At 43.9% G+C, this 26,183-nt stretch overlaps 1 protein-coding gene across 2 annotated transcripts in view; it reads left to right on the forward strand.

Annotated features, from left to right (window-relative positions):
• LOC115125930 (ubiquitin carboxyl-terminal hydrolase CYLD-like) overlaps positions 1–16,576 on the forward strand; it is a 41,493-nt gene extending 24,917 nt beyond the window's left edge. The window contains exons 7-18 of one of the 2 annotated variants that reach the window (XM_065012039.1): positions 4,528–4,626; positions 6,745–7,148; positions 7,413–7,578; positions 7,742–7,883; positions 8,035–8,157; positions 8,330–8,421; positions 8,528–8,594; positions 8,772–8,904; positions 12,370–12,478; positions 12,625–12,743; positions 13,438–13,654; positions 13,927–16,576. In XM_065012039.1, coding sequence (XP_064868111.1) covers positions 4,528–4,626; positions 6,745–7,148; positions 7,413–7,578; positions 7,742–7,883; positions 8,035–8,157; positions 8,330–8,421; positions 8,528–8,594; positions 8,772–8,904; positions 12,370–12,478; positions 12,625–12,743; positions 13,438–13,654; positions 13,927–14,111 — 1,856 coding nt within the window. In that variant the 3' untranslated portion in view covers positions 14,112–16,576. The remainder of the gene's footprint in view (positions 1–4,527; positions 4,627–6,744; positions 7,149–7,412; positions 7,579–7,741; positions 7,884–8,034; positions 8,158–8,329; positions 8,422–8,527; positions 8,595–8,771; positions 8,905–12,369; positions 12,479–12,624; positions 12,744–13,437; positions 13,655–13,926) is intronic. The other variant, XM_065012040.1, reaches the window with a different exon arrangement.
• Positions 16,577–26,183: the final 9,607 nt, after the last annotated feature.

Consider the following 26,183-nt stretch of genomic DNA (forward strand, 5'->3'; position numbering starts at 1 on the left):
TGAAGATGCTGGAGGAAACGGGTAGTAACACCAGCAAGGAAGAAGCCACTGCTCCAAAACCGCCATAGAAAAGCCAGACTAGGTTTTGCAACAACAGGAGCAGCTTGTGCACTTAACAAAATAGATGGCAGCAGCAGCAATTGTGACATATTGTGGTAACAACAACAGCAGCACAGCAGCAGACCCGTAGTAACAACAACAGCAGCAGCAGCGGTAGCAGCAGCAGCAGCAGCAGTAGTAACAACAACAGCAGATGTAACAGCACCAACAGCAGCAGTAGTAACAACAACAGCAGCAGCAGCAGCAGCAGTAGTAACAACAACAGCAGCACCAGCAGCAGCAGTAGTAACAACAGCAGCAGCAGCAGCGGAGTAACAACAGCAGCAGCAGTAACAACAGCAGCAACAGCAGCAGCAGCAGATGTAAACAGCAGCAGCAGCAGCGGATGTAACAACAGCAGCAGCAGGATGTAACAGCGGATGTAACAACAGCAGCAGCAGCGGATGTAACAACAGCAGCAACAGCAGCATGTGTAACAACAGCAGCAGCAGCAGCAGCAGCATGTAACAACAACAGCAGCAGCAGCAGTAACAACAACAGTAGCAGCAGTAGTAACAACAACAGCAGCAGCAGCAGTAGTAACAACAACAGCAGCAGCAGTAGTAACAACAACAGCAGCAGCAGCAGTAGTAACAACAGCAGCAGTAGTAACAACAGCAGCAGTAGTAACAACAGCAGCAGTAACAACAGCAGCAGCAGCAGTAGTAACAACAGCAGCAGCAGCAGTAGTAACAACAGCAGCAGCAGTAGTAGTAACAGCAGTAGTAACAGCAGCAGCAGCAGCAGTAGTAACAGCAGCAGCAGTAGTAACAGCAGCAGCAGTAGTAACAACAGCAGCAGTAGTAACAGCAGCAGTAGTAACAACAACAACAACAGCAGCAGCAGTAGTAACAACAGCAGCAGTAGTAACAGCAGCAGTAGTAACAACAACAACAACAGCAGCAGCAGTAGTAACAACAGCAGCAGTAGTAACAACAACAGCAGCAGTAGTAACAACAACAGCAGCAGTAGTAACAACAGCAGCAGTAGTAACAACAGCAGCAGTAGTAACAACAGCAGCAGTAGTAACAACAGCAGCAGCAGTAGTAACAACAACAGTAGCAGCAGCAACAACAGCAGCAGTAGTAACAACAGCAGCAGCAGTAGTAACAACAACAGCAGCAGCAGCAGTAGTAACAACAGCAGCAGCAGCAGTAGTAACAACAGCAGCAGCAGTAGTAACAACAGCAGCAGCAGTAGTAACAACAGCAGCAGCAGTAGTAACAACAACAGCAGCAGTAGTAACAACAACAACAGCAGCTGCAGTAACAACAGCAGCTGCAGTAACAGCAGCAGCTGCAGTAACAGCAGTAGTAACAACAACAGCAGCAGTAGTAACAACAACAGCAGCTAGTAACAACAGCAGCAGCAGCCAGCAGTAACAGCAGCTGCAGTAACAGCAGCAGCAGTAACACCAGCAGCAGCAGTAGTAACACCAGCAGCACAGCAGCACCAGCAGCAGCAGTAGTAACAACAGCACCAGCAGCAGTAGTAACAACAACAGCAGCACCAGCAGCAGTAGTAACAACAACAGCAGCACCAGCAGCAGCAGTAGTAACAACAACAGCAGCACCAGCAGCAGCAGTAGTAACAACAACAGCAGCACCAGCAGCAGCAGTAGTAACAACAACAGCAGCACCAGCAGCAGCAGTAGTAACAACAACAGCAGCAGCAGCAGTAACAACAGCAGCAGTAGTAACAGCAGCAGTAGTAACAGCAGCAGTGGTAACAGCAGCAGTGGTAACAGCAGCAGTGGTAACAGCAGCAGCTGCAGTAACAACAGCAGCTGCAGTAACAACAACAGCAGCAGCAGTAGTAACAACAGCAACAGCAGCAGCGGTAGCAGCAGCAACAGTAGTAACAGCAGCAGCAGCAGTAGTAGTAACAACAGCAGCAGTGGCAGCAACAGCAGCAGCAGTGGTAACAGCAGCAGCAACAGCAGGTAACAACAGCAGCAACAGCAACAGCACAACAGCAGCACCAGCAGCAGCAGTAGTAGCAGTAACAGCAGCAGCAGCAGTAGTAACAGCAGCAGCAGTGGTAACAACAACAGCAGCAGCAGCAGCAGCAGTAGTAACAGCAGCAGCAGTAGTAACAGCAACAGCAGCAGTAGTAACAGCAGCAGCAGCAGTAGTAGCAGCAGCAGTGGTAACAGCAGCAGTGGTAACAGCAGCTGCTAGTAGTAACAGCAGCAGCAGCTGCAGTAACAGCAGCAGTAACAGCTGCAGTAACAACAACAACAACAGCAGCAGCAGTAGTAACAACAGCAACAGCAGCAGCGGTAGCAGCAGCAACAGTAGTAACAGCAGCAGCAGCAGCAGTAGTAGTAACAACAGCAGCAGTAGTAGTAACAACAGCAGCAGTGGTAGCAGCAGCAGTGGTAGCAGCAGCAGCAGCAGTGGTAGCAGCAGCAGCAGCAGTGGTAACAGCAGCAGCAGCGGTAACAACAGCAGTAGTAACAGCAGCAGTAGTAACAGCAGCAGTAACAGCAGCAGCAGCAGTAGTAACAGCAGAAGCAGCAGTAGTAACAGCAGTAGCAGCAGTAGTAACAGCAGCAGCAGCAACAGCAGTAGCAGCAGCAGCAGTAGTAGCAGCAGCAGCAGTAGTAGCAGCAGCAGCAGCAGTAGTAACAGCAGCAGCAGTAGTAACAACAGCAACAGCAGCAGCAGTAGTAACAGCAGCAGCAGCAGTAGTAACATAGTGACAACAACAGCAGCAGCAGCAGTAGTAGTAGCATCAGCAGTAGCAACAGCAGTAGTAGTACCGTAGCAGCAGCAGCAGCAACAGAGGCTCTTTTGTTTGATGGCTCTGCTTGTTTTTGAAAGTCAAGTGAGATGCTGCTCCTCTCAGCCTCTTTGTTCTAGCCATTGGTTTTATTGATTTGTTTGTGTGTGCTGTCTGACTCTGAACCCCAACAATGGTTCAGAGGCTTTGACTTTCATGGTCTTCTTGGACATGGTCTTCGCGTGCGGGTGGGTGGGGTTTGTACAATTCGTTAAACAGCTTGGAAAATTCCAGAAAATTATGTCATGGCTTTAGAAGCTTCTGATTAACTAGAAGCTTCTGCTAATTGACATAATTTGAGTCAATTGGAGGTGTACTTGTGGATGTATTTCAAGGCCTACATTCAAACTCATTGCCTCTTTGCTTGATATCATGGTTAAATCTAAAGAAATCAGACCTCCACAAGTCTGGTTTATCCCTGGGAGCAATTTCCAAACACCTGAAGGTACCACGTTCATCTGTACAAACAATAGTACGCAAGTATAAACACCATGGGACCATGCAGCCGTCATACCGCTCAGGAAGGAGACACGTTCTGTCTCCTAAAGACGAATGTACTTTGGTGCGAAAAGTGCAAATCAATCCCAGAACAGCAAAGAATCTTGTGAAGATGCTGGAGGAAACGGGTACAAAAGTATCTTTTATCCACAGTAAAACGAGTCCTATATCGACATAACCTGAAAGGCCGCTCAGCAAGGAAGAAGCCACTGCTCCAAAACCGCCATAGAAAAGCCAGACTACGGTTTGCAACTGCACATAGGGACAAAGGACGTACTTTTTGGAGAATTGTACTCTCGTCTGATGAAACAAAAAATAGAACTGTTTGGTCATAATGACCATCATTATGTTTGGAGGAAAAAGGGGGAGACTTGCAAGCCGAAGAACACCATCCCAAACGTGAAGCACAGGGGTGGCAGCATCATGTTGTGGTGGTGCTTTGCTGCAGGAGGGACTTGTGCACTTCACAAAATAGATGGCATCATGAAGTAGGACAATTGTGACTATATTGTGGCAACATTTCAAGACATCAGTTAAAGCTTGGTCACAAATGGGTCTTCCAAATGGACAATGACCCCAAGCATATTTCCAAAGTTGTGGCAAAATGGCTTAAGGACAAGAAAAGCCCTGACCTCAATCTTATAGAAAATTTGTGGGCAGACCTGAAAAAGTGTGTGCGAGCAAGGAGACCTACAAACCTGACTCACTTACACCAGCTCTGTCAGGAGGAATGAGCCAAAATGCACACAACTTATTGTGGGAAGCTTGTGGAAGGCTAACCAAAACGTTTGACCCAAGTTTAACAATTTAAAGGCAATTCTACCAAATAATAATTGAGTGTATGTAAACTTCTGACCCACTGGGAATGCGGTGAAAGAAATAAAAGCTGAAATCACTCTCTACTATTATTCTGACATTTCACATTCTTAAAATAAAGTGGTGAACCTAAGACAGGGAATTTTTACTAGGATTAAATGTCAGGAATTGTGAAACTCAGTTTAAATGTATTTGGCTAAGGTGTATGTAAACTTCCAACCGTATATACTGTATACCTGCCAGCACCTGCAACAAGACAGACAGCTGTGCAGTGTTGGGGTATATCAGTGTTGTTCCACACTGTTGTTTTACTGGACTGTGTGTTTACAGAATACTCCATGCAGGACCAGAGGCTGCAGAAGCACAGTTTTACCCCCAGAGGCAGCAGCAGTGACAAGTCCTCTTGCCAAAGCAAACCAAAGAGCAAAGGTACTGCTGCTGGCTTCAAGTGCATGTACTAGCTAACACTATAACACTTTAACATGGTGTTAGTGTGCTGATGGTTCTGTCATTGGGAAATAATATCATTAAGGCATGATGACTGAATTTTGGAAAATTGAAGTTTGGCAAGATTCCATTTGTGTGAATGGTCCATTTGGATTCCAGAGCTGATGTGAATGGTTTGGAGTGGTGAGAGTTACTGAACCATTGTGTTCCTTGCATGGCTACTGACCTGCACAGTGTGCTGACGATCTGCCTCCGTTCCCTCTCTCTATGCCTTTCTCTCTCCCTCCTCTCCCCACCTATCCCCACCTATCCTGCTGTCATTAAAGAACGCCTCATAATAATGGCTGCAATGGAGCAAATGGAATGGTATTGAAAAACATGGTTGTCATGGATTTGATACCATTCCATTTACTCCATTCCAGCCGCTATTATGAGGCGTTCTCCCCCCAGCAGGCTTCACTGCAGCAAACACATACCTGCTTCTTTTCTGTTTCTCTGTTGACTTGTGTTATATCCAGGCTTAGGTCTTCAGTGTGGGAGTAGAAGCAAGTCAGAATTGTATTGTACTTTAAATGGCAGCTATGTTGACCACCCAGTCCAGGCCAAATCCAAAAGCACATGGTACATTGATGAAGGTAAAGCCCCAGCAAGATACAGTACTGAGACTCCCATCTGTCTTGATAGCAGGGTCCTGTTAATGCATGGTTGTTCTACAGTATTCATTTACCAATCAGTGAACAAATAAAGAATGCGTTTGATCTTTAACTTAATTGTTGTATTGTTTAGGTAGATAACATTATTAAAATTGTTACTGTGATTTGATTAAAAAAGCTTGCTATCAAGACTAGGGCTGTGGTGATACCAGTATCCAAGATATTTTTTCCATTGCAAAAATAAAAACATGAAGCAGATCACTCTTTTGGTTCTTTTTAAAATACCTGCTGTATGTAAAATAGTGTGTTCTATAGCTTGGAACATAAATAAATGTGACTGGATGACAACACAATGGGGGTTGAAGTTAAATCCGCTTTGTGTTTTGTTTCCTTGAGACTATGCTAACGAGTATCGCGATACTGGAATTGTCCCGGCCCTAATGAAGACCCTTCACTGAGAGTCCTCCATCTATTCATTCCCATTAACTGTGAGATCCACCTGCATGGTGCAATTGCGGTGTCATGGTCTTCCTCAAATCACAAAGGCTTTTAATAATGCTTTAACATTTCTTGCATTTATTCACTCTCAGAATAATTAAATTAGGTACAATACTGTACTTTATTCTTGATGGTTTCCTGTAAGCATTAGTGTAAGCCTTCAGTACTTGGTTTAAGTGAGGACGTGGATATGTTTCATGGGGGATGGTGTGGGGTAGTTTAGGTAGGTAGCCTACATGCGGTCAAATATAGTTTTCCTTACAGCGTGGTGGTGATGAATGGATAATTACACAGGTGAAACCAAGGGAATGAAAATGATTGAGTCATGTAAAGCCTGTGTGTAAAGTTATGGAGCTATCAGTGGACTCTAGGGTGAAGAAGACCCAGTGGAGATGACTCCTATGTCGCAGGAATGAGAGAAATCCTGTCACAGCTGTTTCCTCTGTTCTGTTTCATCACCTCTGTTTTGTTTTTCATCACTGCCTTCTTACCCATATGTTCAGGTCAATCATATTCATATTTGATGGTGTATTGTACTTTCCATTGGTGACGTGATGATCTTATGACTCACCCATCTCGTCTGGATTATTCTGTGGCTGTCTCCATGTGGAGGCATTTAGATTTTCTCACACACTCTGTGACACAACTATTAACGTTTTTCAACTCCCATGGGAGGTAAATTAAAACGTCCTTGTGTCACACGATATATTTTGTGGTTCTGTTTACAGTGAATGTAAAAGTGTATCCACTTTATAGTGAAAGTGTTTATAAGCCAAGGTTACATTTGGTTTGCTAATGCTGATATGAAGCTGTGACACCACCTGCACACTCCCTATTCACAACATTGCCAAAAAAAACTAATATCTGATGAGCCCACAATGCTAGAAGCTCTCTGTCAGTTTAATATCTGCTGCAGTGAAAATTGATTGTCTGTTGTTTTCCTCTGCAGTAGGGGAAGACCCTGCAAAGTCCCTCACCGACACGCCCCCTGACTTCAATGAAACCACACCTCCTACCAGGGCCCCGCCCTCTGCTTCCTTGTCCAATGACAACAAGTTCCACTCCCTGCCCTTCAGCCTGAGCCGTAAGACTGGGCCCAATGGCAGCATGAGCCATGGACCCCTCTCGCTCTCTGTGCAGTCAGTGATGGGAGAGCAGATGCAGATGCCAGAGCCCCCATCCCCTCCCTCTCCGCAGCCCCCCTCACCTCCCAGCTCTCACGGGGGTGGGGGAGCGCCTGGTCTGGAGGTGGGGTCCCTAGTGGAGGTGAAGGAGAACCCGCCCCTGTGTGGGGTCATCCGCTGGGTGGGGCTGCCCCCGGGACTACCAGAGCCACTGGCTGGCCTGGAGCTGGTGAGAGATCATTACACTGACTGGAAGGATTGTCTCTTTGTCGTCTCTGAGACCTGGCTATTTTGTCTTATGTTTTTCCCAATAACATTGTCACAGCAAGTGAACTAAAGAATTTCAGGAAAACTTCAGAGAAACCAACATTTGGTTAATTGAATGGTAGAATCATCCAAATCCAGTATCATTACTAGCTATATGTTTGGTTTAATAGCATACAGGTAACTGCACTCAACATCATGATGTCCTTGTCTGCTTCTGCTCTCTCAGGAGGAAGAGTGTGTTGGCTGTACAGACGGCACCTTTCAAGGTACCCGTTACTTCAACTGCGCGCCCAAGAAGGCCCTGTTTGTGAAGCTGAAATGCTGCCGGCCGGACTCCCGTTTCCCCTCCCTACACCACTCCTCCAACCCCATCGAGAGATGCAACTCTATCGGTGAGTCACTGGTGTCACCTGTCAGTCCTGCGCTGAATTACAAATTGACCCCTAGGTACTCCCTAGGATTGGACGGGTAAAGGCTATACAGGGACATTTCCACCCAGCAAAGCAGTCCGGCCCAGGATTGTCAACTTAAACTTCACTGTTTGTGTCTGTCCAGCTTTCGGGGGTTATCTGAGTGAGGTGGTGCATGAGAACACTCCTCCACGCACTGAGAATGACGGTCTAGACATCATGGTGGGCAAGAAGAAAGGTATCCAGGGACACTACAACTCCTGCTACCTGGACTCCACACTCTTCTGGTGAGGACATAGAAAAGAGATCTGAGTTTTCACTTCTTCCTTGCGTGTATTATTATAGAGTTCTTAACCTCATTCCTATGTCACTGTAGTGAGTTTTTTAAAGTCTCAACAGGGAGTCATGTTTATTCTTTCCCTCCTTTCCCCTCTTTAGCCTGTTTTCCTTCAGCTCAGTCCTGGACACAGTTCTGCTGAGGCCGAGGTCCAAGACTGACGTAGAGTATTACCGAGAGACACAGGAGCTGCTACGCACAGAGATAGTCAACCCCCTGCGCATGTAAGTAGGAAACTACTCATCGTGTTTTGTTCAGACACATTCATTCAGTATAATGTCATGTGGCAAACCAATGCTTAACATGTAATTTCTAAGCACTTTCATTAGTTTTCTAGACACAGCCAAGTATCATAACTATGAGATCCTCTGATTCTATTTTTATTTGTCTTGGTAGACATGGCTATGTGTGTGCCACTAAAGTGATGAAGCTCAGAAGGATACTGGAGAAGGTAGAAGCTGCCTCAGGGTTCACATCTGAAGAAAAAGGTGTCTAATGCCTTTATCAAAATATTAAAGATTTGGGGTTTTGTTATTAATGTCATAAACTTCTAAATGTTTTAAGCTTGTTATTAACTTAATGGTCACCTCACAGATCCTGAGGAGTTCCTCAATATTCTGTTCCATCACATATTGAGGGTGGACCCCTTACTCAAGCTGAGGTCAGTCTACATTAATCGTACTCCTAAACATATCCTCTTGTTATTGCTTATCTAAACTATTTCTGCTAATAGTATACACATTTTAATCATATTTAGACATGCATCTAAGATGAGCTCAAATTAGTATGATTTCCAATGCATTACACATGATATTCTGTTTGTGTCTGTCGTGTCTAGGTCGGCAGGTCAGAAGGTTCAGGACTGCTACTTCTACCAGATCTTCATGGATAAGAAGGACAAAGTGGGCGTGCCAACCAGCCAGCAGCTCATAGAGTGGTCCTTCATCAACAGTGACCTCAAGTTTGCTGAGGTGACCTGTCTGTATGTCTGGCTGGCTGTCTGTCAGTGGTTGGGTTGCTCAGAGGTGAATGATTTGCTGATTGCAATCAAGAAGCAATTCACTCTAGGAGCATGAAGGGAGAGTCAACTTGACTATCAATTCTAATGATTAGCTGAATTAATCAATGATTAATGATCTACTATGGGAAATTGGCAGGATCAGTAGTTTGTAGAACACACATACAGTTCTCTTTTGTGGAATTTTAGTGGGATTTTGTTTGTTATGTAATGGCTGTTCCTCAGTAAGGTAAGATGGTGCTGACAGATATGGCAGCTCTGCTTCTAGGTCCAAAGCAACTTTGCAGTATTTTGTTTTTTGTTTTTTTGTGTGTTATTTCTTACGTTATTAGCCCATCATTTTGGGGGTGTTATTACATACAGCCGTAAGAACTTTTGGATGTCAGAGCGGTGGTAACTCGCCAGAATTACAACCAGGAATACGACTTTCTCGAATTGGATCCTTTGTTCGTACCCTCCAGGGTAATTGAACTTATTCCAGAGCCTGCTCCAAAACACCGCCTGCGGAGAAGAGGTATTTAGAGTGGAATTCTAGTCCGACTCCGGAGGCGTGCACACCATCCACCGCTTATATTACTCGCTAATGTTCAGTCTCTGGACAATAAAGTAGACGAGCTCAGAGCTCAGATCTCCTTCCAGAGAGACATCAGGGATTGTAACATAGCCATGTTTCTGTGAAACAGAGTATCTCGGGATATACTGAGTTCTCAATACATCGCGCAGACGGGAATAAAGAACTCTCCGGGAAGAAGAAAGGCGGGGGTGTATGTTTCATGAATAACTACTCATGGCGTGACTGTGATAGCATACAGAAACTCAAGTCCTTTTGTTCATCCGACCTAAAATCCGCCACAATCAAATGCCGACTGAATTAACTCCCAAGAGAATTCTCTTCGGTTATAGTCACAGCCGTGTAAATTCCCTCAAGTCGATACCATGGCGGCTCAAAAAAGAACTACACTGGACTTTATGCAAACTGGAAACCACATATCCTGAGGCTGGATTTATTGTAGCTGGGGATTTTAACAAAGCAAATTTGAGGAAAACGCTATCGAAGTTTTACCAACTGTAGTACTCGCTCTAGAAAAACATTGGACCACTGCTTCTCAATTTTTCGAAATGCCTACAAGGCCCTCCCCCACCCTCGCTTCGACAAATCTGAGCATGACTCCATTTTGTTCCTCCCTTCCTATAGGCAGAAACAGAGGAAGTGCCCTTGCTAAGGTCTATTCAACGCTGGTCTGACCAATCGGAATCCATGCTTCAAGATTGTTTTGATCACGTGGACTGGGATATGTTGCGGGTAGCCTCTGAGAATAACATTGACGAATACACGGATACGGTGACTGAGTTCATCAGGAAGTGTATAGGAGGTGTTGTACCCACTGTGACTATTAAAACCTACCCAAACCAGAAACCTTGACTAGATGGCAGCATTCACACAAAAATGAAAGTGTGAACCACCGCATTTAACCATGGCAAAATGACTGAGAATATGGCCAAATACAAACAGTGTAGTTCCCTCCCGTAAGGCAATCAAACAGGAAAAACGTCAGTACAGAGACAAAGTGGAGTTGCAATTCAACGGCTCAGACACGAGATGTATGTGGCAGGGTCTACAGACAATCACGGACTACAAAGGGAACACAGTCTTGCTTGAAGATGTCCACCATTGTTTCTGTACCCAAGAAAGCAAAGGTAACTGAACTAAATGACTATCGCCCTGTAGAGCTCACTTCTGTCATCATGAAGTACTTTGAGAGACTAGTCAAGGATCATATCACCTCTACCTTACCTGACACCCTAGACCCATTGCAATTTGCTTACCGCCCCAATAGATCCACAGACAATGCAATCGCCATCGCACTGCATACTGCCCTATCCCATCTGGAAAAGAGGAATACCTATGTAAGAATGCTGTTCATTGACTATAGCTCAGCATTCAACACCGTAGTGCCCTCCAAGCTCATCATTAAGCTCGGGGCCCTGGGTCTCAACCCCGCCCTGTGCAACTGCGTCCTGGACTTCCTGATGGGCTGCCCCTAGGTGGTGAAGGTAGGAAACAACACCTCTACTTTGCTGATCCTCAACACCGGGGCCCCACAAGGGTGCGTGCTCAGCCCCTTCCTGTACTCCCTGTTCATCCATGACTGCGTGGCCACGCATGCTTCCAACTCCATCATCAAGTTTGCAGACGACACAACTGTAGTAGGCCTGATTACCATCAATGACGAGACAGCCTACAGGGAGGAGGTAAGGGTCCTGGGAGAGTGGTGCCAGGAAAGTAAATTTTCACTCGACGTCAACAAAACAAAAGTGCTGATCGTGGACTTCAGGAAACAGCAGAGGGAGCACGCTCCTATCCACATTGTCGGTACCTCAGTGGAGAAGGTGGAGAACTTCCCTTCGGCTTACACATCACTGAAGATCTGAAATGGTCCACCCACAGACAGTGTGGTGAAGAAAGCGCAACAGCGCCTCTTCAACCTCAGGGGGCTGAAGAAATTTGGCTTGGCCCCTAAAACCCAAACAAACTTTCAGATGCACAAGAGCATCCTGTTGGGCTGTATCACCGCCTGGTACGGCAACTCCTAACTCCCAACGCATCCAGGACACCTACAGCCCCCGATGTCACAGGAAGGCCAAAAAGATCATCAAGGACATCAACCACCACTTCACCCCGCTATCACCCGGAAGGCGAAGTCAGTACAGGTACATTAACGCTGGGACCGAGAGACTGAAAAGCAGCCAATATCTCAAGACCATCAGACTTATAAATAGACATCATTAGCTGTCTTCCACCCGGTTACGCAACCCTGCACCTTAGAGGCTCCCGGCAGGCGCAGCGGTCTAAGGCACTGCATCTCAGTGCTAGAGGCGTCACTACAGACCCTGGTTCGATTCCAGGCTGTATCACAACCGGACAGGATTGGGAGTCCCATAGGGCGGCGCACAATTGGTCCAGCGTCGTCCTGGTTAGGGTTTGGAAGGGTTAGGCCATCATTGTACATAAGAATTTCTTCTTAACTGACTTGCCTAGTTAAATAAAGGTTAAATACATATAAAATAGGCTGCTGCCCTATATACATACTGTAGACTTGGAATCACTGGCCACTTTAATGGAACACTAGTCAATTTAATAATGTTTACATACTACTTTACTCATCTCATATTTATATACTGTATTCTTTTCTACATTATTTTAGTCAATGCCACTCCGACATGGCTCTATCTAATATTTATATATTTCTTAATTTCATTCTTTTACTTTTGGATTTGTGTGAATGGTTAGATACTACTGCACTGTTGGAGCTAGGAACACAAGCATTTCGCTACACCTGCAATAACATCTGCTAAATATGTGTATCTGACCAATACAATTTGATGTGGTGACTTCATGCGTCTTCTCTCTGTTCAGGCTCCTTCCTGCCTTATCATCCAAATGCCTCGCTTTGGGAAGGACTTCAAGATGTTCAACAAGATCTTCCCCTCACTAGAGTTAGACATCACAGACTTACTTGAAGACAGTGCGTAAAAAGTTATTTTATTTGAAGTTGGATTATCATTATTGATTGTGATAACTTTTCCATATCATAAATCTACTGTTCTCCATCGACATATGGTTGTGTGTGGGTGTGTATAGTCAACCCTCAACCCTGTGCTTCTCTCTCAGCTCCCAGGGAGTGTCGAATCTGCGGGGGTCTGGCTCTGTATGAATGCAGGGAGTGCTACGAGGACGGTGACATCACTGCCGGGAAGATAAAACAGTTCTGTGAAAAGTGCAATACACAGGTAACAGACAGAGGGTGCCATTTCACCAACATAGAAACTAAGGGGATCTCATCAGGGACTTGCAGTAGTTGTAAAGCAGTGTAGTTCCAGTACAATCCACTTGGGGGCGACAAGTCCTAAGGAATGCCTGAGTTTCATGTAACTTTCTAAGTTGTATTTTGTACTGGGTGGTTTGAGCCCTGAATGCTGATCGGCTGATACCTGTGGTATAAGGTCTGATATACCACGGCTATGACAAAACATGTATTTTTACTTCTCTAATTACGTTGGTAATCAGTTTATAATAGCAATAAGGCACCTCGGGGGTTTGTGGTATATGACCAATATACCACGGCTAAAGGCTGTATCCAGGCACTTCTTGCTGCGTCGTGCCTAAGAACAGCCATTAGCCGTGGTATATTGGCCATATACCATACCCCCTCGTGCCTTATTGCTTAAATAACGTATAGCTGAAGACAAAATATTTACCTTGAACTTTGAGGCACATTTGTGAATATATGTGTAATTGATTTTTTTAAACTAATGAATTGTGAAACTTGTCATTCTTCAGTTTTATTCTTTACTCTGTAGTTGCCATCGATCTGTGAGAACTGTTATTAGACCGATTTATAACTAGTGATTAGAAATACTTACAAAATCCCTAAGAAATAGGTAAATACTTATTTCCAACCATTATGTGTATGTGTTCCCTCAGGTTCACCTCCACCCGAGGAGGAAGGCCCATCGCCACGGCAAGTTGTCCGTCCCCAAGGAACTGCAAGAGGGTGTGTGGCGGCAGGGTAGCTTCCCTTGCCAGCGGATGGAGCTGTTCGCTGTGCTCTGCATCGAGACCAGTCACTACGTAGCGTTCATCAAGTACGGCCACCAAGACTCTGCATGGCTCTTCTTCGACAGTATGGCCGATCGCGACGGTATGGGGAGAAATCTTCTTCAGGAGTTATTGGATAACTTTTCGCTTTTTGTTGTGGGGGAAGCAGTATTTTGAATAATTTACAAAGTTATTATGAACTGTCAAGCTATTTTTGATTTTGTTCATAATTATGAATAGATATTCAGCTCAATAGTAAATATTTTGGATTAATTCACACACAGAAATTATATTACATAGCAATATAACTAGAACACTTGCCATTGCTTTAATACCACAGATCTGAGTGCTCTGTCTGTGTTTGTTGTTCCACAGGAGGGCAGAATGGCTTCAACATCCCCCAGGTGTCTCCATGTCCGGAGGTGGGGGCCTATCTGAAGATGACCCCTGAGGAGCTGCACGCCCTGGACCCCAAGAGCATCCAGGGCCAGGCCCGCCGTCTGCTGTGTGACGCCTACATGTGCATGTACCAGAGCCCCACCATGAGCCTGTACAAGTAGAGCCCCTGGAGCAGGAGACTCCCAGACAGACAGATAGACAGACGGCAGAGCTGCAGTCCAGGGCTCTCTCCCTGTGTCCCCACCTCCTCCTCAATGCCTGCCCCTGTCTCCTCAGTCTACTCTGCCCAAAGTGAAGACTATAAAAGAGAAAAGCTTATTTGCACTGTGCATTTGTTGAAGTGTTGTTGTTCTTGTTTTCCCTCTGTGGTGAACAACAAAACAAGCTGATCTTGACGTCAGTAGCTTCCCTGTGCCTCGTAGCTGAGTGGTGGGGGACGGCGGTCGATGGAGACACGAGAAGCCCGCTGAATATTATTCTCTTCCTGTGGAGAGGAAGAGGAGAGAGAGAGAGAGAGAGAGAGGGGGACGGCATGCTCGCCTCGGCTGACCAAACATGCGAAACAAAAACAAGCCATGTTAATGGAAGGACAGAGGCCACCTCATTTACCTAAAGCAGGGGGAGTCCTGCTTTTCTTAATCAGTGTAAGAGATGGGAGCGCTCCATAATTCAACTCATAGTGGAAATAATGCCATGTTCAAAACCCTCAACCAACTATGTATACGGTTTAAACAGCTTGTCTTAAGACCTCCTTAGTACCATGATCCATTATGTCAGATGTGTACCACCACCAACAGTATATTTGTGTCAACCGAATTTAGCATTAGGCTCAACCAGAATACTTTGGGTGGCATATTTCCCTATTATACCTTGTAGATTTCATGAAAGTGTGTGTGTGTTCCAAATGGATATATGGTAAAGGCGGCTGTATGACAGTTCTCCATGCAGTCAGAGGACAGGTCAGATACTCTAAAGCCTGGCAGGTGTTTTTGAATTAACAGGTTGTGGAAATATTCAACTGAAATTTTAGATTTTTCTTTTTTGTAAGTCTCAAGGCATTGTGTGTCAACAAACTAAATTATTTTATATCTAAACTTTTAACTGCACTCAAGACATAGCAAACTCCTGCTTGACATGTGTCATACTCAATACTTATCTATCTGATGAGACAAACAGTATATGCCTTGTGTCTTTTTCATACATTTGTGACAGTCAACTCCCCAACCATGGATCAAAATCAAGTAACTTAAAATACAGTATATACCTAATTATATTTTAATCTGAATATATTTACATTCTCGTATTTTCTTTTTTGAAGGAAATTTAAAAAATATATTAAATATAATTTTTACTCCTCCTCCCATCTCTCACCAGATATTGAAGTGAGTTCTTGTGATTCATGCTGTCCCATTAATACTACTGAATGTTACCACCAGTGGCATGCTGGGTAGTGTAGTTTAATGTCACAATGAAGGCCTAATTGGGTGGTTCAATGCTTGTTTCCAGATGACTACAACCTCCACAAAGCCCCATTGTGATTGTTTTCCCAGGGACCCTCAAAGGGGACATTATTACTGTGTGTGCTTGTTTCTGCACTGCTGAAGTTTAATGCTCGTCACAGACAGACAGGAGGACTTTCTTTACTCCACTGGAGCATGTGAGTCTCTGATATGGATATCTATGAATATTGACTTGTGCATCTATCTTTAAAGTATATAACGGATGCAAATTAATGTCAGTGCTGTTCTCGTAAATGTTAACTAAATTAAAACCCCTGTTTTGAAAAGTATGAAAAGTGTTTATTTGTGTGTTGGAGATGTTTGCCATGTGCCTGGCAGTTTGCTTTGTTTGGCGCGTCTGAGTACGAGTGAATTGGGGTACGCTTGTCATGTACCTTGATTCAACTCTGGTGTCTGTGTCCTCACCTGTCACAGAGGTGCAGGGCTCATTAGCATGGTGTCTCTGCAGGGGCTCAGCACAGCGGGGATTCTGCTCTGGTTGATGCGTTTGTCAGAGAGACGGGGTGCAGATGGGACTAACCTCCCCGTGGGCAGAGACACAGCAGCTGGACACTGGTCCGACAGGGAGCTCGAGGCCCAGACAGCACATTAACACAAGGTTCTATTTTCTTCTCTTTATCACCTCAAACTACAGTCTACTGGAAAAGGCAGAAATACATTTTTTAAACCTATCTCTGATCAATCGTTATAATAGTGAAAAGGGTATGCTTTTTTGAGTTAGTCATAACTCACTGGGCACAGACATCAATTCAATGTTTATTCCACATGGCTCAATGTTATTTTATTGAAATGGCGTGGAAACAACGTTGATTCAACCAGTGTGTGCCCAGCGGGTGCATGGCTACATTTCTAGCTTAGTGAGTGACTTGCGGTGCCTGTCTGTGAGGACTGCAGCATTTCAAGCTCTTGAGAAAAGTCTCATCTATGTTTAAGCAGTTGTTGACAATGTGTGAGCAAGTGGGTTTATGCCTTTAGTCATAGGCTTATTACAATATGGGCCCCAGTTTAGTCCTCTTTAAAACAACAGTCAATCATCTGCTGTCCAGGAAATAAATACAAATTGGGTGCAATATTCTTAACAATAAAGAATGACAGATCAGTTTTAAGATGGCAGTTTGTTTGACTACTTGTGTGACTGGCTTTTCATTGTTATTATCCCTGTGGCCTATATGTTGGGATTAAGTTCCATATACCCTATGACCCAATTCCCCAGACACTTAGCAACAAATAGATAAATCAACCTGTATTATACATGCATTTCCCCCACAGGAACCCTCTTACACACCTTACACCCATTTAGTTTTTAGTCAAACTTGAAACCAGCTTAGCAAGCTGACTTCAGAAGTGCCAGATAAGTATTTGTCAACACAACAGCTGGCGCCACAATGCCCTCTTGTATCTTAATGCCACAGCATATGCCAGCCGCTCGTAGCTTGTGATAATTTAGCCGGGACTGGTACTTCAGGAGCAGATGGGCTCAAGTATTGTTATTCTCACTCCAGCTCAGAGACCCTGGGGGAGAATGCTAAATAAAATCAAAGCAGATGGACCTTGCTGGGCTGTTTATGATAAACAGCCAATGGCCCTCCAACACCGCTGGGTTGGGGCTGCTGGGAAAGGGGCAGGGTCTACCACCTAGAGTCTCCACTGGACAGCAGCAAATATTACACTGGTGGATTGGGCCTCTGGAAAGACCTCGCACTTACTTAGCCTGGAAAACACACAAAATATTGCTTTTACTACTGTGCTGTTTTAGTGAAGTAAAACAAAGAGATTTTCATTGTGGATCCAAGACTGTATTCTTCTCCAACCACTGTCTACTTATGGTACAGTCACACACAACAGAAGCCCAGACAGACACACTCAGAATCACTTTCTCCCTTTTATTTTAGTGCTGTGTTTGAAGTATTTTTTGTTGTTGTCTGAATTTCCTGTTCTTTCTCACGCATAATAGTCAGTCTCATATTTTAACTCGGGACTATTTTGTTCTTTTTTCTTATACTTTCCCAAGATTGGCTGATGTTGTTCTTGGTATTCTCACATCTACTCCATGCACGGGACCTTGAAAAAGACATGGGCGGTATGGTTTTTATTGTAAACAGCCTCCCATCACATCAGGTAGTGATTCTGCTGCCTGTCTACTATACATAGGAATGCAGAATGGTTGGTTCACACTCAACATTGCACTTGAAATCCAGTCTCATTCCCATGGGAAAGACAGCCAGTAAACAAAGAAATCCTATCAGAGCCTGGAGAGGGAAGGTAAATGTAAAAGCCCATTCAGACAACAGGAAAACAGTGATTTCCGACACTAAAGATGAAAAGGGAGCTGAGAGAGAACAATTTCAAGCCAATCAGTCCTAACTCAATATACCACTTAGGTGCTGTTTTAACTCTATTGTGATAAGGGGTTTTATTTAGTGGCTTTAAAGGTCACAGTCTGATGAAGTCAAAGCAGTGCAATCAAACTAATGTTTAGAACTGAAACTATTAACTCTGCAGTTCTTCAATCACTTTGAGACCTTTTAAATATCTGTGTTGTAAGATAGTTTCCATTAATTCGCAATCCTGTTCAAATGGCCAGCTGCAGAAGCAGTTATTTTTCATACTTAAATTAAATTACATGATTTTGACACAGAGAAACTACTCAAATCAAATGTATTTATATAGACCTTCTTACATCAGCTGATATCTCAGTGCTGTACAGAAACCTAGCCTAAAACCCCAAACAGCAAGCATTGCAGGTGTAGAAGCATGGTGGCCAGGAAAAACTCCCTAGAAAGGCCAAAACTAGGAAGAAATCTAGAGAGGAACCAGGCTATGAGGGGTGGCCAGTCCTCGTCTTGCTGTGCCGGGTGAAGATCATAACAGAACATGGCCAAGATGTTCAAATGTTCATAAAGGACCAGCATGGTCAAATAACAATAATCGCTCCTGCTGTCTCTGTAGAGTTGAAAACAGCAGGTCTGGGACAGGTAGCACGTCCGGTGAACAGGTCAGGGTTCCATAGCCGCAAGCAGAACAGTTGAAACTGGAGCAGCAGCATGGCCAGGTGGACTGGGGACAGCAAGGAGTCATCATGCAAGGTAGTCCTGAGGCATTGTCCTAGGGCTCAGGTCCTCCTCCGAAAGAGCGAGAAAGAAAGTAAGAGAGTATTAGAGAGCATACATAAATTCGCACAGGACACCGGCTAAGACAAGATATATACTCCAGATTTAACAGACTGACCCTAGCCCCCCGACACAAACTACTGCAGCATAAATACTGGAGGCTGAGACAGGAGGGGTCAGGAGACACTGTGGCCCCATCCGATGATACCCCCAGAGAGGGCCAAACAGGTAGGATATAACCCCACCCACTTTGCCAAAGCACAGCCCCCACACCACTAGAGGGATATCTTCAACCACCAACTTACCATCCTGAGACAAGGCTGAGTATAGGCCACAAAGATCTCCGCCACGGCACAACCCAAGGAGGGGGCGCCAACCCAGACAGGAAGACCACATCAGTGACTCAACCCACTCAAGTGATGCACCCCTCCTAGGGACGGCATGGAAGAGCACCAGTAAGCCAGTAACTCAGCCCCTGTAATAGGGTTAGAGGCAGAGAATCCCAGTAGAGAGAGGGGAACCAGCCAGGCAGAGACAGCAAGGGCGGTTCGTTGCGCCGGTGCCTTTCCATTCACCTTCACACGCCTGGGCCAGACTACACTCAATTATAGGACCTACTGAAGAGATGAGTCTTCAATAAAGACTTAAAGGTTGAGACCAAGTCTGCATCTGTCACATGGGTAGGCAGACCATTCCATAAAAATTGAGCTCTATTGAAGAAAGCCCTGCCTCCAGCTGTTTGCTTAGAAATTTGAGGGACAAGTAGGAGGCCTACGTCTTGTGACCGTAGCGTACGTGTAGGTATGTACGGCAGGATCAAATTGAATAGATAGGTAGGAGCAAGCCCATGTAACGCTTTGTAGGTTAGCAATAAAACCTTGAAATCAGTCCTTGCCTTAACAGGAAGACCGTGTAGGGAGGCTAGCACTGGAGTAATATGATCAAATTGTTTGGTTCTAGTCAGGATTCTAGCAGCCGTATTTAGCACTAACTGAAGTTTATTTAGTGCCTTATCCTGGTAGCCGGAAGGTAGAACATTGCAGTAGTCTAACCTAGAAGTAACAAAAGCATGGATTAATTTTTCTGCATCATTTTTGGACAGACAATTTCTGATTTTTGCAATGTTACGTAGATGGAAAAAAGCTGTCCTTGAAACAGTCTTGATATGTTCATCAAAAGAGAGATCAGGATCCAGAGTAACGCTGAGGTCCTTCACAGTTTTATTTGAGATGACTGTACAACCATCAAGATTAATTGTCAGATTCAACAGAAGATCTCTTTGTTTCTTGGGACCAAGAACAAGCATCTCTGTTTTGTCCGAGTTTAAAAGTAGAAAGTTTGCCCCCATCCACTTCCTTATGTTTGAAACACAGGCTTCCAGCGAGGGCAATTTTGGGGCTCCAACTCTAAACTATATTCTGATTCAAATACTATTCTCTGACAAAATGAGTTTGTAATCATACCTCAACATTTTGATGTAGGAATGATGCATGCCTCTTGTAACGGAATACATTGTTCTATTTGATGCAACATGAGGGTCAAGTACTACACCTCCCTTCTGCTCTCCACAGATGAACCAGTTCACTTGCTTACGTATGTATCTCTTCACACTTGTGTTGCTTACACATCTCCCCCCTCTGAAATGATGTTCAGTAGGAGGATGCTAGTGACGGATGAAGAATTAATTGCCTCTAAAGCAACCGTTGCCAGATGTTGTTCCTCCTAAGAACCAGGTGTGGGCAAATTGCATATGCAGGATGTGCGTAAAATATTTTAAGTCGTATCTTTCACTTAAGGTGTGAAGTGTTTTTATTGCCCATCACTGCTCTGTAGTGTGTGTGTGTGTGTGTGTGTGTGTGTGTATGGAGAAGGGGGGGCAGGCTAGGCCGATGGCCCCCTCCGGGGGTCTGTATGGTGCTGGGCCAGTGGCCCCCCACCAGGGTCTGTATGGCGCTGGGCCGGTGGCACCCCATCGGGGTCTGTATGGCGCTGGGCCGGTGGCCCCCTCTGGGGATCTGTATGGCGTCTGTAATGAAAAGGGGTCTGGGAGTGACAGCAAGACGTGGCAGCAATGGCAGTGGGATGGGACTGGTGGTGTCTGTGTGTGTGTGCGTGCGTGTAGGCCCCCACACGTGTACTGCCTATTCCCCTCCTGCTGCTACCTTTAACACTGCATTGTTTACAGGATTGGCACGCAAGCTGCTTTCCAGATTAAATATGAGTGAGTGTTTCAAGTTTTAATGTCACATGCACAAGTACAGTGAAAGGCCTTTCTTCCAAGCTCTGACCCCAACAATGCTTTAATCAACAATGTAATAGTAAAAATAACAAGGTAGAACAAAGACACACGAGATATGAAATAAGAAGAACACGATAAAGTAAGTAAGCATACTATATACAGGGTCGGTTCCAGTAGCATATTTACAATGTGAAGGGATACTGGATCATTAGGGGTAGATATGTAAGGTGACTAGGCATCAGGATGTAGAGTCAGTGTAAAAGTATGCATATTATGTGTGTGTGTGAGCAAAGGATGGGAGTGAGTGTTTGTATGTGTGTGGGAGTATCAGTGAGTGTTTGTATGTGTGTGGGAGTATCAGTGTGCGTAGAGAGAGCGCAAAAATAAGAATAAAATACAAAGGGCAACTCAGATAGTCCTTATACACACAATATTAACCTCTCTGCGCACAGAACCCGTTAGCGGGATGAAATTCGACAACATACGGTGATCGCTACATAAATAGTCATATTAAACATTCATGAAGATACAAGTGTCTCACATGTTTCGAAAGCCTAGAATCTTGCTAATCCAACTGCGTTGTCAGATTTTTAAAAGGATTTACTGCGAAAGAATACGATGCGATTATCTGAGGATAGAGCCCCATAAAAAAATACTATTTCAACCAGCACAGGCTAACAAAATCACAAACTGCAATAAAATAAATTGTTTACCTTTGACGGTCTTCCTCTGTTTGCAATCCCAATGCTCATTGTTACACAATGAATGGTGTTTTGTTTGCTAAAATCCATTTTTATAGCCTAACACAAAACATTTTGTGAACCGCTTGTGTCGTGAATTCCGTCTCATTCCATTTTCGACGACACATTCGAGGTAAATACACACACAGAACGTGACTTTTCCAGTCATGTTTGGTTTCATTGCAATCAACTGGTTTGTTTGTAACACAACCAAACCTGATGGGTCATTTCGCGGGACGTATTGACTGAAAGAAACCGATTTGAAGACAACAAGTAATGACATCATTGTGCACCAATGATTTGCCCGCTGTTTCGTTGATTGACTGTATTTTAACCCAATGACTACTGATCGTCTTGAAATCTAGCTGGGTAGATAGCCAATGAGCTGAGGTAAATGGCAATATGTAATGTTTATGAATTGGAAGACCAACCCATGTAGTAAACTCCGACGTAAAGAGGTTCATTCGCCATTGACAATTCATACCGGAAGGAGCCACGCATGTTGCGCACAGCATTGTTTTGGTAAAGCGCATCTTCAGCTGTTTATATATCAATCAGTGTGGCGACTAAGTCAGGGAAAGCTAAATCTAAGTCTAGATATACAGTTGTACACACAATTTTAGAAGAAATTGATCAAGGACGATGGAGGAATATTTTTTGAACGGAGAGGACATCGTTTTGGACTGGTAAGTTCTTCTCGTGCTAATGCCGTTGTTTGAAATTAATAATATAAAATATTATTTGTGAAATGAAATATCCTATTTGAGGCTGTTGATGGGAGGGCAGGCCCACAACAATGGCCAAATTGAAATGGAGACAGTAGATACAGGTCTGTTGTAATATAATAAAGACAGTAGATCTAGCTGGTCTGTCATAATATAAATGAGACAGTAGATCTAGCAGGTCTATAATAATATATTCAACCTTATGTTCCCTGTACTCTATATATATATATATATGTTTATTATACCTGTTGATACAGGGCTCATACAGTGGGGCAAAAAAGTATTTAGTCAGCCACCAATTGTGCAAGTTCTCCCAATGAAAAAGATCAGAGGCCTGTATTTTCATCATAGGTACACTTTCACTATGACAGACAAAATGAAGAAAAATAAATCCAGAAAATCACATTGTAGGATTTTTCATGAATTTATTTGCAAATTATGGTGGAAAATAAGTATTTGGTCACGTACAAACAAGCAAGATTTCTGGCTCTCACAGACCCGTAACTTCTTATTTTAGAGGCTCCTCTGTCCTCCACTTGTTACCTGTATTAATGGCACCTGTTTGTCAGTATAAAAGACACCTGTCCACAACCTCAAACAGTCACACTCCAAACTCCACTATGGCCAAGACTAAAGAGCTGTCAAAGGACACCAGAAACAAAATTGTAGACCTGCACCAGGCTGGGAAGACTGAATCTGCTGTGGGAGCAATTATTAGGAAATGAAAGACATACAAGACCACTGATAATCTCCCTCGATCTAGGGCTCCACGCAAGATCTCACCCCGTGGGGTCAAAATTATCACAAGAACGGTGAGCAAAAATCCCAGAACCACATGGGGGAACCTAGTGAATGACCTGCAGAGAGCTGGGACCAAAGTAACAAAGCCTACCATCAGTAACACACTACGCCGCCAGGGACTCAAATCCTGCAGTGCCAGACGTGTCCCCCTGCTTAAGCCAGTACATGTCCAGGCCCGTCTGAAGTTTGCTAGAGAGCATTTGGGTGATCCCGAAGAAGATTGGGAGAATGTCATATGGTCAGATGAAACCAAAATATAACTTTTTGGTAAAAACTCAACTCGTCGTGTTTGGAGGACAAAGAATGCTGAGTTGCATCCAAAGAAACCATACCTACTGTGAAGAATGGGGGTGGAAACATCATGCTTTGGGGCTGTTTTTCTGCAAAGGGACCAGGACGACTGATCCGTGTAAAGGAAAGAATGGGGACATGTATCGTGAGATTTTGAGTGAGAACCTCCTTCCATCAGCAAGGGCATTGAAGATGAAACGTGGCTGGGTCTTTCAGCATGACAATGATCCCAAACACACCGCCCGGGCAACGAAGGAGTGGCTTAGTAAGAAGCATTTCAATGTCCTGGAGTGGCCTAGCCAGTCTCCAGATCTCAACCCCATAGAAAATCTTTGGAGGGAGTTGAAAGTCTGTGTTGCCCAGCAACTGCCCTCTGTCATTGCCAACAGAGGGTATATAACAAAGTATTGAGAAACTTTTGTTATTGACCAAATACTTATTTTCCACCATCATTTGCAAATAAACTCATTAAAAATCCTACAATGTGATTTTCTGGATTTTTTTTCTCATTTTGTATGTCATAGTTGAAGTGTACCTATGATGACAATTACAGGCCTCTCATCTTTTTAAGTGGGAGAACTTGCAGAATTGGTGGCTGACTAAATACTTTTTTGCCCCACTGTATGTGAAACTATTCTAACTGAACATTTTCTTTCACAGTGACACTGACTCCGAATGGGAGCCCCCAGTGCCAAGGTGTCCATCCCCAACTGAAGCTGGTTCATCCAGCTGCTGCCACAAGTGGTGTTCATCTGCCCAAATGTATTTCTGCAGGCATGGATGTGCTATGGCACCTGGCATCAGCAGCACAATATTGTGTAGAGGACTGAGGGTCTTCCAAATATTGAAAGTGTTATTTTGTAAATGTATATATATTTTTGTTCATGTTTTTTCTCCATTTCTTTTAGGGGGGGGGAGGTGTGTTAGAATACCATTTTGGTATTTTGTATATAGTTATTCCATTCAAAATGTATAACTTCACCAATTTGGCCACTTGGGTACATTTGGGCTACTTGTGTGGGACACCTAGGTGACTTCATGATAAATGTCATGTAGCACACTCATTTTGGAAGTTATCATTCTGAAACTTTGCACAAGTACTGTTGCCCTCATCATCCTATCTGAATGTTTGTTTTTATCTTGTTCATTTTAAAGATGATGATACAACAATAAAAAGAACAAACGTATGTTGACTGTATTTGGTTCTGTGCCTGAGCTACAGGCAGTTAGATTTGGGTATGTCTTCAGGCGGAAATTGAAAAAAGTAGGGGGTTAAGTGTGTGTGTGTTTTAGCCCTCAGCCACCCACTTTCTCAGACTTCTCTTACTGTTCCTGGAAGAAGTTTGCACCAATACCATCTGTCTGCTGTATGGTATATAATGCATGTTGGATAGGAGAAACTCAGAGTTTCTATACCATTTCTAATATAGCACAGTTGCCCTGATTATTGCTTCCTCCTGTCAAATTCCCTTTCCATTCCAAATAACATTGGTCATGATCAATCATTATAAACTGGGTGGTTCGAGCCTTGAATGCTGATTCGCTGAAAGCTGTGGTATATCAGACCGTACACCATGGTTATGAAAAACATGTATTTTTACTGCTCTAATTATGTTGGTAATCAGTTTATAATAGCAATAAGGCACCTCGGGTTTGTGATATATGGCCAATATAGCATGGCTAAGGCTTGTGTCCTAGCACTCCGCATTGTGGTGTGCGTAAGAACAGCCCTTAGCCGTGGTATATTGGCCATATACCACACCTGCTCGGGCCTTATTGCTTAAATATACTGAGAGTCATGCAAAGGTTAATAATTAAAAAACAAACAATGATCAGACTGTTTGGTATTCATTCCAGAAACATTTTCAATGGTATCAATAACATTAGAGCTCTGATTGAAACCCATGACTGGTTTTTTAAAAAAGTTTTTAAATGTGCTATTTACAGTTGACCCTCTGCAAATGCCAAGATATCAGACATCAGCAAAGCACATGCTGAGTGATTGGCCTTTGGTCTTAACTGAAGCAATATGGACACAAAATACCTGTTGTATGGTGGCCTCTGACTATACACATTCCAGGATGATACTTCGAAGAAGTACATGTCATGTGGGGGGTGCGGAGGAGGGCAGGGTAGAACTACTCTGTTTACAACAGATCTGTGAGAGAGCATCTGCCTTTCAGAGCCCCTAGTGAGCATGGAGAGACAGAAACTGTCTGGATGTTTACCAATAACAGTCTCTGAGAACTCAGCCCTGCTCTCAGAGAGGTGTGAGAAGAGAAATTTGTGATCATTTCAGAAAAGAGAGAAGCCCTTTTTTCTGTATTAAGATCAGTATCCCCTCCGTGGGATGGTGGAGCTAACGTGCGCTAATGTGATTAGCATGACGTTGTCAGTAGCAAGAACATTTCCCAGGACATAGACATGTCTTGTATGGGCAGAAATCTTAAATTCTTGTTAATCTAACTCCTGTCCAATTTACAGTAGATATTACAGTGAAAGAATACCATGCTATTTGTTTGAGGAGTGTGCACAGTTATGTACTTGAAAATGAATCAATAAACCAATTAGGCACATTTGGCAGCCTTGATACAACATTTTGAACAGTAATACAATAGTTCATTGGATCAGTCTGAAGCTGTGTACATACACTGCCATCTAGTGGCCAAAATCCTAATTGCATCTAGACTCCTAAGTCATATAATGGCCTTTTCTCTTGCATTTCAAAGATGATGGAACAAAAAAATAAGAGAAAACTCATGGTTTTTCTTTGTATTATCTTTTACCAGATCTGTGTTATATTCTCC

This window comes from Oncorhynchus nerka, linkage group LG27, assembly GCF_034236695.1.
Source record: "Oncorhynchus nerka isolate Pitt River linkage group LG27, Oner_Uvic_2.0, whole genome shotgun sequence".
Lineage (NCBI taxonomy): Eukaryota > Metazoa > Chordata > Actinopteri > Salmoniformes > Salmonidae > Oncorhynchus > Oncorhynchus nerka.